At 31.8% G+C, this 12,683-nt stretch overlaps 1 protein-coding gene across 1 annotated transcript in view; it reads left to right on the top strand.

Annotated features, from left to right (window-relative positions):
* The window catches only part of LOC111625534 (aminopeptidase N-like), a 114,441-nt gene extending 103,168 nt beyond the window's left edge, over positions 1–11,273 (top strand). Inside the window, exons 16-20 of the mRNA XM_023368696.1 lie at positions 301–420; positions 1,602–1,763; positions 4,876–5,001; positions 8,107–8,170; positions 9,994–11,273. Of these exons, the coding sequence (XP_023224464.1) occupies positions 301–420; positions 1,602–1,763; positions 4,876–5,001; positions 8,107–8,170; positions 9,994–10,152 (631 nt within the window). The 3' untranslated portion in view covers positions 10,153–11,273. The remainder of the gene's footprint in view (positions 1–300; positions 421–1,601; positions 1,764–4,875; positions 5,002–8,106; positions 8,171–9,993) is intronic.
* Positions 11,274–12,683: the final 1,410 nt, after the last annotated feature.

Genomic DNA, 12,683 nt, shown 5'->3' with positions numbered 1-12,683 from the left:
TCACCGAAAAAACAATAATAACACTGTATTAATTATAAAATACGATATATTAATTTTGAGAAACTGTTAAAATGTAAACTACATATTATAATAATTTGCACAAAAGACACAATCCTACTTATAATATTTTAATTTTTCAAATAATATACTTATCATTTATTATTTAGCCTTTTGTGGTGCTGATTTATAACATATATTTGTTATGTTACGGTTATTTTATTTTTACAATTTTTTACGTTAAAATAAACTATATTTATTATATCAATAGTGACAATTTTGTTTTAATTTAATCAATACTAGAATCGATCCTCGAGAAAGTAGACTCATGGCCGCAGTTTGTGATCTAGGATATCCACCTTGCATAGAAGAAGCAAATAGAAAATATAATATATGGAAAGCGAGGAGAGATAATGGAACAGAGTAAGTTGATGGTAAAATTTCAGATAAATGGCTTTTTGGGAGCGGTTGCTTTTTATTAGAATAACATAGTTTTTAATATAATATACTGTAATTTTATAAACAAAATTTTTTTAAATGTGTTCTATTTAAAAGCATGTATCAAACATTCATTCTAAGCAAGACTTCTTTCTCACTATAAATGTAAACTTTCAAGTGCCGTGTTAATCGATTTACCTGCTCGAATCGATTACCTGCTCGAGTAATTTTACTTTTACGCGCCGAAACCGATGGGAGAAATGACGAAACTCTTGTGATGAGGTTCACTCTACTCATGTGGTCCCATCCGGATTTAAAAATCCCCGGGGACCTTTTTGCGGACACGTGAAAGAATTGAAGGTTATAGAAATCTAAATTTGATGTAAGGTTTAATCTGAATATTGGTGAAATATTTCAACACCCACTCGGAATTGTAGGATATAGGCTATGACGGTAAGCAAAAGTTTTACTTCCGTTCCAGAAAAATATTATAGGGTTGAGTTGTCCTAGTTATAAAGTAGCGTATATTTTGCGCAGGGTGGTAGAAAGTAATTATGCAAAATTTATTCCAAATCAGTCAAAGGGTTTGGAAATTTGTCGGGATGAAAACAGGGAAAGGAGTTAGCGTCCTAGTTTTAAAGAAGTGTATATTTTTTGGAAGATTGTGGAAAGTAATTACGCAAAATTTGTCCAGATCGCTCAAAAGGTTGAGAGTTGGGGTGTAGGGAGATGAGATTACAGGGGAGGAGCGAGGAGTCCGAGTGTTATGGTAGTCTCGGATACTCTACGTACCCGAAATTGAATAGATAAGGTAATAAGTTTAAAAAAGCCCACTAGACGGTAAAGGTAATTGACCTTGAACTGAGCAGACAAACGGCAATATGACAATGCCAGAGAAATGCTACAATAAAACATTTTATCGCGTTCATTTTTCTTTTTTATTGCTAACATAGTATATAACCTATGTTCATCTGGAAGAAATAAGCTTTCTAACAGCAAAAGAATTTTAAAAATCAGTTCAGATTCTGAGATTACCTGTAGCAAACAAACAAACACGCTCACTTTATATATTAAAAGAAAAGTTATAATAATAGAAGATATAGATTATAGTAGTCTATTAATTATGATTATGATCTGTGATAAACAATGTAATAATTTCTAAATAGAATATCTTCGTTAATAAAGTCTTTCGTACTTTGCATCGGAATAAAAGAAGGAGATGAAAAGGATTGGAATTATTTATATGACATATATTTGAATAGCAAAGAATTCGAGTTTTTTATATTAGATGCCCTTTTATGTACTCCTAATGAACATCTCAGAAAAAGGTAAGTTACTTCTGAAAAAAAATTATACCTACTTAAGAATACCGTAAAAACTCGATTTAACGAACTTCGGATTTAACGGACAAAAGTTTTGATCTGTATGTCGTACGAAAAAATTAACACCGTATCAATTTTAAAGTGATTTTTATATGATTAAATTAATAGGTTATCTTTTCAAATACAAGAGTCAGCTCTCTTAATTAAATACAATTAAAATTTATTTTCCAAAAAATGTTTGTTGGTTTGAAGCATTTTTCGAAACTTATCAACAGAATCCAAACACTTTCGACTTATTTGCACTGAAAAATCAATGAAAAAAATTGTACAGTATTATGTTTAAAAGTAAGGTATATCAGTCGGTCTTTATTACATAATACGAATGAAAAATGTTTGAATGCAATCGAAAAACGTTGACAGGCTTATTTAATGCTTGCGTTGATATCTAGTTTATAATGCGTTGAAATGTGAATTGCAATGATGATGTCTAATCGCAAATTGTTGGGAAGTGTTTCACAATTGCATGAAATCAAACCAGAAATGCTATATTTCGATTTAGATCGTATACTTGTTTATTAGATCTTAGAAGTACAGTGAGTACACAAGCAATAGACTAATATATACAGAAAACTTCTGTGAAATTAAACTTCTCAAATATATTTTAATTACATAAATGTATCTGCATAAGTGAAAGTTTACACATTAATTATTTGTGAGAAACCGCAGATTCTAGGGGTTGTCTCTAGGAACCACTTATTCGGCAACAGTCTGCAAAGACCGCTCACGTTGTCGTTTCGGATGGCTAAGAAGGAAAAAACGAGTGGGAAGGAATCGGTAAGTCCTCAGGTGTCTTTTCGAAAATATACAGACAGGTTGACAGGTTTAACAATAAACAAAGAATTTATTAAATTTCTAAAGCTAATATACAGGCGGGTGATACAAGTTCAAAGGTTACATGCGATTAAATAGCGATTACAAAATATACAGTAATAGTCACCAAGACTGGCGACTAGTCTCTATGCTATATCGCGTGCCTAATTTCTATGTCTTGCGGAGAGAGAGTTTCCAATTTGAGCTAGCAAATACCTCTCAATGGACTTGGAGAGCTGTATGTGACGATCGATCTTTCTATGGAAGTAGCTTAAGTCATGAATGTCTTCTACCGTTATTCCGGGAGACCAAGGTGGACACTAATTTAGAGATAACTTCCTGAGATGAATCGTTTTAAGCTTTCGGTTACTTGTGCTTTTATGTCATAGGCGTGGGAGATGAGTCCGTTGTTTACATTCCAAGTCGCAGGTGCTCGATGACTTGCAATTTTCGCCACGTCGCGTCGTTTCATAACGGACCGATAGTCTTTCGCAACAATCCGTCAACCTTCCCATCTACATGTTGACAACCGAGGTGACATCCGAGCCGATATTATTCACTACTTTTTCTATCGGCGGATGTTTACATTAAGCTCTCGAAAAACTAATTCAATAGTTACAAGTATCTAAAAATTCAGGCCCGTAAACCGTCGGGCTCATATATTTTTCAACTTTTTAACACAAGCATTCAGAAAACATACTTTATTTTATAACGGACCTGCGCTTTAATGAACAACCCTCGCTCGAACTAGTACGTTAAATCGAGGTTTTAGTATATTAATATTTTATCTAACATATTATTTTATCGAATATTTTATCTACTGGGTTGAATCATAAATAAATCCCATTTGAGGACAAGTTTAAGGTTAATGTGATTCAAATACTTATGAATTTCACTTCAATAATTAACATTCACTCTGAATGTAAATTTATAGTTATTCGGAAGTATTGCTAGGGTAGGCTATATAGCTAGTTAAACTATCGATAATGCGATAAAAACATGTTTTTGAAGCCATTTAAAATGAACCATTCCATAAGTGCATATGCTCCATATTATGTTGTGGAAGTATAAACTCTGCAAAAATTTGTAGTGTTTATGACAATGAAGTAATTTCAGATAAAGCAGTTTGAAACTTAACTGCTGGTCTGCTTTTCCTCATCAAATTCCGTTATGGTTGTTTGTCCTTACAAGATGAACAAAGATCAAATTGCTACTCAGACTTCGAAGACATTTTAAAAATCCTGATTGAGCAGAACTCTTGGCAAACGAAGAGGTTAGCAAAGAAGCGGAGCACATTCCAATCGTCATCTCCAAAAACTATGGAAGATGAACAGGCTCGGAGTTTGCGTTCCTCATAACCTTAGTGAACGGAATAAGGCTGACAGAAAATGTATAGCTGCTATCTTTCTTTCTTGTCATAAAGATAATTTTTTTTTTGGTAAAAATTATTACGGGAAATTAAAAGTGAATTACGTACGAAAATGTCATTCGAAAAACACCATGGGATTGACAAGGATCATCGACTTCAACCGGGTCGAAGCCAAGTGTACATGGAAGAAAAATTATATTATCTATGTAATATGGTGGGATCGTCGATGAATTATCCATTTCGAGTTATTGCACAACGAAACTATTGCTGTTCAGAACAGCTTCGGCTAAAATTTCAAAAAAAGTGTCCTGCACTTGTTTACAGAAAGGTCACCTTATGGCTTGACAGTACACAGCAAAGATTACTCAAAAAAAATTTCAGTTTGGCTGGCCTGCTTTTCCTCATCTACCATATTCACCAAACCACCAGATTTACATGTTTTCTGGGCAACACTTTCAAAATGATGACCAGGTTCATGAGTTTTTTTCTTTCTTCAAAGCTACCAGAATTTTATGCAAGGGGAATTGACAAGTTGCTTGAAAAATGACAGTGAATAGACTATATGTTAAAGTCCGGTGTTGTACATTATTGGCAGTTAAGTTTCATTTTATGAAACGGACTTATTTACGATTTAACCCAACATATTTTAAATGCATAGCTTATTGAAAAAATTATATTAAAAATGACTTTATCTGGAAATAATTTATCCAGTATAATTTTGAATTAAAATTATATATTTAAGCATTAAAAATGTATTATATTTAATGAAAAATAACTATTAAATATCTTTTAGAAACGAAATTTTAAATTATGATTTAAAACATGTTAAGCTTAACAGTTTGATTATAATATTAAGATTATCAAATGTGTTTCAATTAGAGTTCTCAACGTGACTAAAGACGCAGAACAATTAATTGGCATATTCTGGGCTGCTATAGATTTTAGAGACACTTGGACGGATCTGACTCGAATATATGATGAAATTCTCGTTGATTTAATGGAAACGTAAGCGAAAATTTTCATAAACTTAAAAATTAGGGTAAAACCGGGTGAGATACCTAGTCAGGAGAGACGACTAGAGATTGTTTATTCAAATAATAATCGATAGAACAAGTCACTAGTCACTTTAATGGTGACTACACTTAACGTTTTGAGTTTCATTATTTTTCGAATGCTACTTTTAGCTTATTTTTTTGCCAATTTTTTCGTAAAAAAATAAGCTTATGTTTATCATTGCTCTATAAACGTTTTTGCGACATTCACGTTAATACGAAATGTTCCGAAATTCGAATATGCTTAAATGATATTTCTGTTGTGATTAGTTGATCGTATTGTAGTCGAATCCAGAGGTCCTCCTAATAATTTAAGTCTAAAATATAGAAATAGGCATCTCTCCCATATGGTTTGGGTGAGATGCCTACTGGATTTAAGGGAGAGATGCATACTTTTTCTGAAATACTTTTGTGATAATTCTGTAATTTATTGAAATTTGTTAAGTCGTATATTTTTAAACACGAGAGGGCGTAAGTAAGAATAAGAGTAAAAAGAAGAAAAAAGAGGGAAGATACTTTTTGATTACGATAACAAACCTATTAAACTCTACTTCTTTTATAAAACTGGTGTTCTTCTTTGTATATTCTACAAAAAACTCCCCAATTTTATTATAAACTTAATTAAACTTATTAATTTTACATTCCCTCTGAATACAAAAAAGGAAAACTGGTGCCAATAGAGGAAAATGGGCGAAAAAGGACTTAGTTCTTCCACATTCCATATCGTACTCTTTGCAGAAGAGTAAAAGACATTAATTTAGCACAGCGTGCTCTTGGATTAAATTCAATGTTAGGTAATCAAAATGAAAAAAAAAAACTTGTTTATCATATAATTAAGTCACAAAAGCGAGACAAGTAAAGCCGATTGTATTCGATGTGCTATGTTCAAAATATAGAGGCACGAAACATGCACAATGTATATTACAGAGTATAATGAGTGTAGAAAATACAAAATATTGATTAAATTAAATGTTAAACGAAACAGGCATCTCACTCTTAAATATTAGGCAGGAGGTACGGGAGAGTTGCCCAAAACAGACAAGTGTCATTTCGTTGCTATCACTCTGTTACATCGAGCTTCTATTTAACTTCGTTCACTTTTCTTAAAAGATAACCCTTGGCTGTATATGCGTTATATCTTTATTTCTTCTGGAAACTACAGTTAAGCGAGTTATAAACGTTGAAAAAAGCTATATTGGTGTCTCACCCGGTTTTACCCTATACTATACAATTTAGGCTATTTATAAAGAAATTTTTGTGTTAAATATAAATAATGTTTCTACAAGTTAGATAAAATTCAAAACTCATTTTTGATGTTCTCTCTTACCAAAAAAAAAAATGTTCAAATATATTTTAAAAGTAAATAATTGTCTTCATTTACAAATTTTCCAATTTCAAGTCGTATTGTGTTAATTGTGCAATCAATAACGAACAAATGTGAATGTCATTTTGTTTTTGGCCATTTAGTTTCCTGGCTCAATAATTCAATTTAAAATCATCGTTTTGCAACAATCTACAATAAACTAGTAAATTTTAATTATATTACAAAAAACACGTTATCATTATTAATTATAATACGAAGTGTAAATAAAATTATCAACATTTTATAAAATAAGTAGTACGTTTTCATATATTATGTAATTTCTATCCGTTAATTGCACGGATCAAGTAGTTATACACGACCATATTACCCTAATTTGTTAATATTAGGAAGACCAGAAATTATTCGTATTCTCGTGAATCATGCGTGGTCATTTTCACGCATGAAAACAGCGTGATTTCCAGTGCTTATTTTATTCAAGATAAACAATTAATTTTCTCATTTAAAATCTGAGAAAAGCCTTGGCCATCAACATTTCTACAATTCTTCGACGATGTTCCGCTTGGTCGGCTGGGTAGGTTCACGAATAAAGTTCGATTGCGGTCGAAGTTTCGTATTCTGATTTGTGAGATCCAGACCTTTTTACATATTGCCATTGCATTCTGTATTCTGTAGATTCTTACTATATATTAGACCCGCTTTGAGCGGCTACTCCAATAGTATCGCTATCGCTACTATCACTGAATGACCACGTTTTTCACTTTTATCTTGATGAAAAGAACTGTCGGAAATAGTCTCAGGATCCCCAACTGACCCGTGGGGCGATGGAGGATGACTTGACGCTGAATCTACGCCATAGTCACTCAGTGGAGGTCGAAAAGTTTTATCTTTATCAGAATCATTGTCGATATCTTCGACAGTACTCTGACGGTTCAGATTTGTCATCTTCGATGTCTTGGAGTCTTGGACTGCGTTTAGTATATCCGACACACTATGACGAAAGGCCATGATGATATTCAGCAGCAAACACTTCCACGTCGTAAACGACGCGATATAGCAATGTACAGAAAACCGAAACACAAAACATCGACTGACAGGCCATATCCAATCAGTTTGTAATGAGTGGGGAATCGCTGTCTGAGAAGAGAGAGAAATCCCTAAATATAATAGAGAACCTAATCACTTGGAAAACGCCTGATTAGATTCCCTACTACGTTTAGGGTAGTTGTGGAAGAATAGAAGAAGTCGTGGGTCAATATGAGCCAATGGCAATTTTAAGAAAAGTTTCCTTTCATGCACATTTTGCTTATAGAAAGACAGGAAAAGTCAAAAATGTTCAGGCCCCTCTTGATTTTAATTACTGTATAAATATCATTCAATGATATTTGTACAATAACTGGAATCAGGATATTTGATCCATTAAAAGGAGTAATTTTGACCATTAGATCGAAATTATCCCTTCGATCTTTCTAGTGTTAATTAGTCATATCACTAAGCGTTATATTTTTAGAAAGGTTTTATATTTCCTAACCAAAATGTTTTCATTGCATTTTTCCTGAAGTTCACATTTGTTTGGAAACGAATGAAAAGATTGTCAAATTTTTTTTTTCCATTTTAGAATTTTATTAGCTATTCCATGAAAAATTCCTATTTTGTTCAAAAAATAATCATGTGAATTGTCATATATTTATTTTTTAATTAGTTTTTAACGTTGTAATGTTTGTTTATAATTTTTAGTGATCAACACAAAGCTAAATTACTCACAAAGATATTGTGTACCAACGACGAGATGTTCAAAAAGGTATAAAAATATTATATACATTTTTATAGACATATCTATATACACTGTTTTAAACTATAAAATATTTAATTTCCTAAAATTTACTGTAATCTAAATAATATAAGATTTGCATATAAAAATTCATATCGTTTTACTTCATAAACATTGTTCTGAAGAGCTGCTGTAAAGTATAACCATAATTTGTCAGCTTGGAATCAGTTTATTAAATTATAGTTAAAAGAAGAATACTTCGCGAATATGTATGTAAACGTATTTCTAAAAGCAATACTAAAAACATTCCTCTATGTGGTTCTACTTCTTAAAACACGAAATACACATGTTGGAGAAAGAGAGATAAAACGTGTAGTGTATTACGAAAGATGTCCAACAACTCTTCAGAAAAGAAGACACCTGAAATACGTAGGTGTTTTTTTCAACCTCCGATGGTCCATAAGACAAAGACAAGTGTAAATAACAAAATGAATTTATTATCAAAAGTTAGGTACAAACATGATTACTTTTCGTCATAATCACGGTGAAGGTTGAGGCATTTGTCATATCTCTGGACGAGCTTTGCAACACCTTCTTCATAGAATGTTGCCGCTAGTGAGTTGAGATGGGCCTTAACGTTGTTTTGAAGATCGTCATTAGTCTCGAACCTCTGCCCTCCCAGCCACGTTTTCACCTCAGGAAAGAGGTGGAAGTCGCTCGGCGCTAAATCGGGGCTATACGCTGGCGTATAGCCCCGATTTTGCATAGGATTTTAACTAGTTTAACTAGATTTTAAATAGATTCTAACTAATGCATAGGATTTTAAGTAAAATAGGAAATTAACTAAAATCTACCAGTGGCACCTCTGTAACACCTCAATAGGGTCAGTTACCCTTAAGGGTAACTGACCCTATTGAGGTGTTACAGACGTGGAGAAAACCCGAAAAACTCCACGTGGACAGCCCGTCCTGGCGAGGGGTGAACCCACGTCCGAACTCCCATTGTTCAGGGAACGGACCGCTTGGCCACTGGTGGATTTTAGTTAATTTCCTATTTTATGAACATAAAATGAATTGCATTAGATGAACATAAAATGAATTGCATTAGATGCAATTCATTTTATGTTCATGAAAAAGAAAATTAATAATTTTCTTTTCAAATAAATAGGCATATTTAATATTTTTAATTGAATTGCAATTTGAGAAAAACTTTTCCTCATTACTTTCCCGGCTGTTAATATAATGGAGGGAAAGAAAGTAAGGCGATCGGTCAAAAATGAGTCCCAAGATTTTCTCAATTTTGGAGTGGGGGCATTGAAACGTTGAGAAATGCAAAAACGTTGGGTAATTTTTTGTGTGTATGGATGTTAGTGTGTGGGGGGACGATTTCTTTCACTCACTTTGAAGCTTAATAACTTGTGTGTTTTTTTTGAAAATTTTTGAAATTTTGCTGGATGGTTTGTGTATTAGGGACATTGATGCTATTAAATTTTGATCATTAAAAGTACTCTCGGAAGGCATTATTCCCGAGCATTACGTCCACCATAATAAAAGTATCTAACTACTAATACTTGCCAATGTAAGCACACATTCCACGGGCCGAAAAAGCCAGAGAAGCTAATGCCCAACTAGCTACTACTACTACATCAATAAAAGTATGATCAATAATAAAAGATTTTATTAAAAATTAACTTTTATAACAGCCGGGAAAGTTACATAACTCGTTGCTGGATTTTTTCACATATTCATGATTAAATTGTTTAAGGTTGATTAATTTTCTTTATACTTTAATAATTATTTTAATTTTTTGCATTTCAAAAGGCATTTAAATATAAAAATATTTTAAATTTTCAGGTGGAATCAATTATAGAAATTCGTTTAAAAGAAATTAATAATGTAAAGCAAATAGAAACGTTTAACGAACTTTTGAGAGAAGCAAGAAAAATCCGAGAAAGTAAAAAGCTATTTGGAGAATGCGTGGAAAATTGGCTGAAAGAGAAAAAATGGCAATAATCCGTTGCCATCATTCAATATTTTTTTTTTTAAAAAAAGAAGTTCTTTTATATTTTCAATAGATTCTGAGGTCTTTATAAGATAAAGACCTGAGGTCTTTATCTTATAAGATAAAATTAAGGTTTGCAATAATTTGGCTTTTAGGTTAATGAAATGTTTAAAAATAATCGTAAATTCATAAGAAACTCGAGTTCGGAATAATTGTGAAATCGTTACGTTTCAAATATTTACTTTTATTTATCAATACTTGTTTGCAATTTATTATAAAATGGTGATTATAAGAGTAGAATTCCTCCCAAAAAAAATTATTCGTGTTAAAGGAATTTGATAGTTTTCCTTAAATATTCTCTGCTATACACATTAAACGCATTGACATTAGACTATTAAATATATTGCGTCTGCAGCTGTTATACTATTGTGCCCTTAGAGACCAAAAACTTGCGAGTCAAAAATAGCAAATAATTCTCATACTACAACTATTGCATAATTTCCTATAAATATTTCTAATTAAAATATACAGTTAAATATAAGAAGATTTACTAAAATTATTAAATAATTAATGAAAGTTTCATCTGCAAATGTAAGATACATTATTGTATCTTTTCATTCCAGTAATCAGTAGAGCTTCTCAGAAATAGCTTATACAGTATAATCAAGTGTAACTTTGCAACTCTTGATGCCACATTAATAGGTTTCATTGAAATTCAGCAAATAATAAAAAATGGTTAAACAGGAGGAAATAGCAAATATATGGTAGATTTCTGCGTAATAGAAACGGCTCATAAAACTTCCAAATAATACATAGTGGACGATATAATTCACTGCGAAAATCAACTGAAATTAGTAGTTAACGAGGATGAACTGTCAAAAGATAAGAAGGAGTCATGTAGATAAAATTAAATTAATTTTAAAATTTGTATAATCACACTAGCTTATTTATGTTGTTTTAAGGATTTGATTACATCGTAAGTAGACATAGACAATAAGATTTACAAAAACTGTTCAAAAGCCATTAGAAAAATACAGGGTGATTCAAAAGCCATAGAAAAGTTTAAAAAATTAATAATTTACAAATTATTTACAGTAAGATGATGCAGTTTTCACAGAAATGCTTAGAAAGAACTTCGTGTTTGATAGAGTTTTTCAGATAACTTCATTAGCCATGTGAAGAACTCTATCCAACATGAAGTTTACATACATATATTTAAATTATATTAAAATATATATATATATATAAGATTTAGAAAAAACCTAACATATATATATGTTAGGTTTTTTTTTTCTAAATCTTCCCTATCAGGGCCGATTTTAATTTGGCTTACCGTAGGCGGCCAAATTCCTAGAACGGCGGATACTGCACGATTTTGCTAATTATTCAAATATAATTCAATATAGTAGTCGGCGATGAAATAGACTGATGTTTGCATGAGTACTAATGATGTAGTATAGCTGTGCACTTTATGTAGGCCTATATAAATAACGCCAAAACATACATGTTAGGTGTTTTGCATCATAAAACTTAACGTGCAAGCAACAAGTGATGGAGGATTCATCCGCTCAACTAGAGAAAACTTCCTCAGTGGGAATTCCATAACCACTACGATTATTTCTTGTTTTAAATCACGTGAAAAGCATAAAAACTTGAAGTTTATAAATTTTTAAAGTTTGCAAACTTCAAGTAGTATTTATGTTATTGTCTTAGGACCAAGTTTAAGATTACACTTGCGTTGTGAATGGTGCATTAAATAACATGGGTACAAAATTTTAGATTTATACTTAATTTTCGAGTTGAACGGGCCTTTATTCCCGAACCGTTAATCTTAAAGCGATACTTACACCATTGTTTTAATTGTTTGTGGAACCAAAAGGAAATTTAAATAAAGAGAAGCGCACGAATGTTATTAATTTAAATATGAATATTTAAATTAATTTTTATATACACTATGTATATATTGCATTCATACACTAAATAGGTAAAATTTATTTAAATTAATTTCATTTTAATTTTCAAATTATATTTTATGTCGGCACTAAAATATAACTGAACAAAGGTGCCTGTTATGTACAGTGCATACATAGCAGGCGCCTTTGAATAGTAAGGCTTGATTTAAATAAAATAAAATTAAATTTTTAATGGATTTTCATTTATTTTCAAATATTTTTATAACAATTTCGACAGGGGTAAAAAAGTCTGTCAACTACAAGAAATTGTCATAAAGCATACCAGTAGGCTCTGATGGGTTGAGTTAGGTTATGAATTTACTCGCGATTCGTGTTGATAGGGATGGACAAATATCTTTAGCACGCAGGCCGCTAACAGTCCAAAATCGGCCCTGCCTACAATATGAAATATATAGGAAACCGGGGCAGAACGGAACACTTACTTGAAAAACATTTAAAACATTAAGTAAAAACGTGTTTTTAATTAACGGCAAAATTCACAAATGAGAATGTCATCATCGTGATGTTATTCATTAAAGAGAATAAAATCTGTTTCTGTCTTGACTGGTCTGTATGACACAGAGATTATG

The sequence above is a fragment of the Centruroides sculpturatus genome, unplaced genomic scaffold (assembly GCF_000671375.1).
Source record: "Centruroides sculpturatus isolate CEXI.00-Female unplaced genomic scaffold, Cexi_2.0 scaffold341, whole genome shotgun sequence".
In the NCBI taxonomy this organism is placed as follows: Eukaryota; Metazoa; Arthropoda; class Arachnida; order Scorpiones; family Buthidae; genus Centruroides; species Centruroides sculpturatus.
Note: the sequence above shows the minus strand (reverse complement) of the source record. Positions and strands in the feature narration are given on the sequence as shown.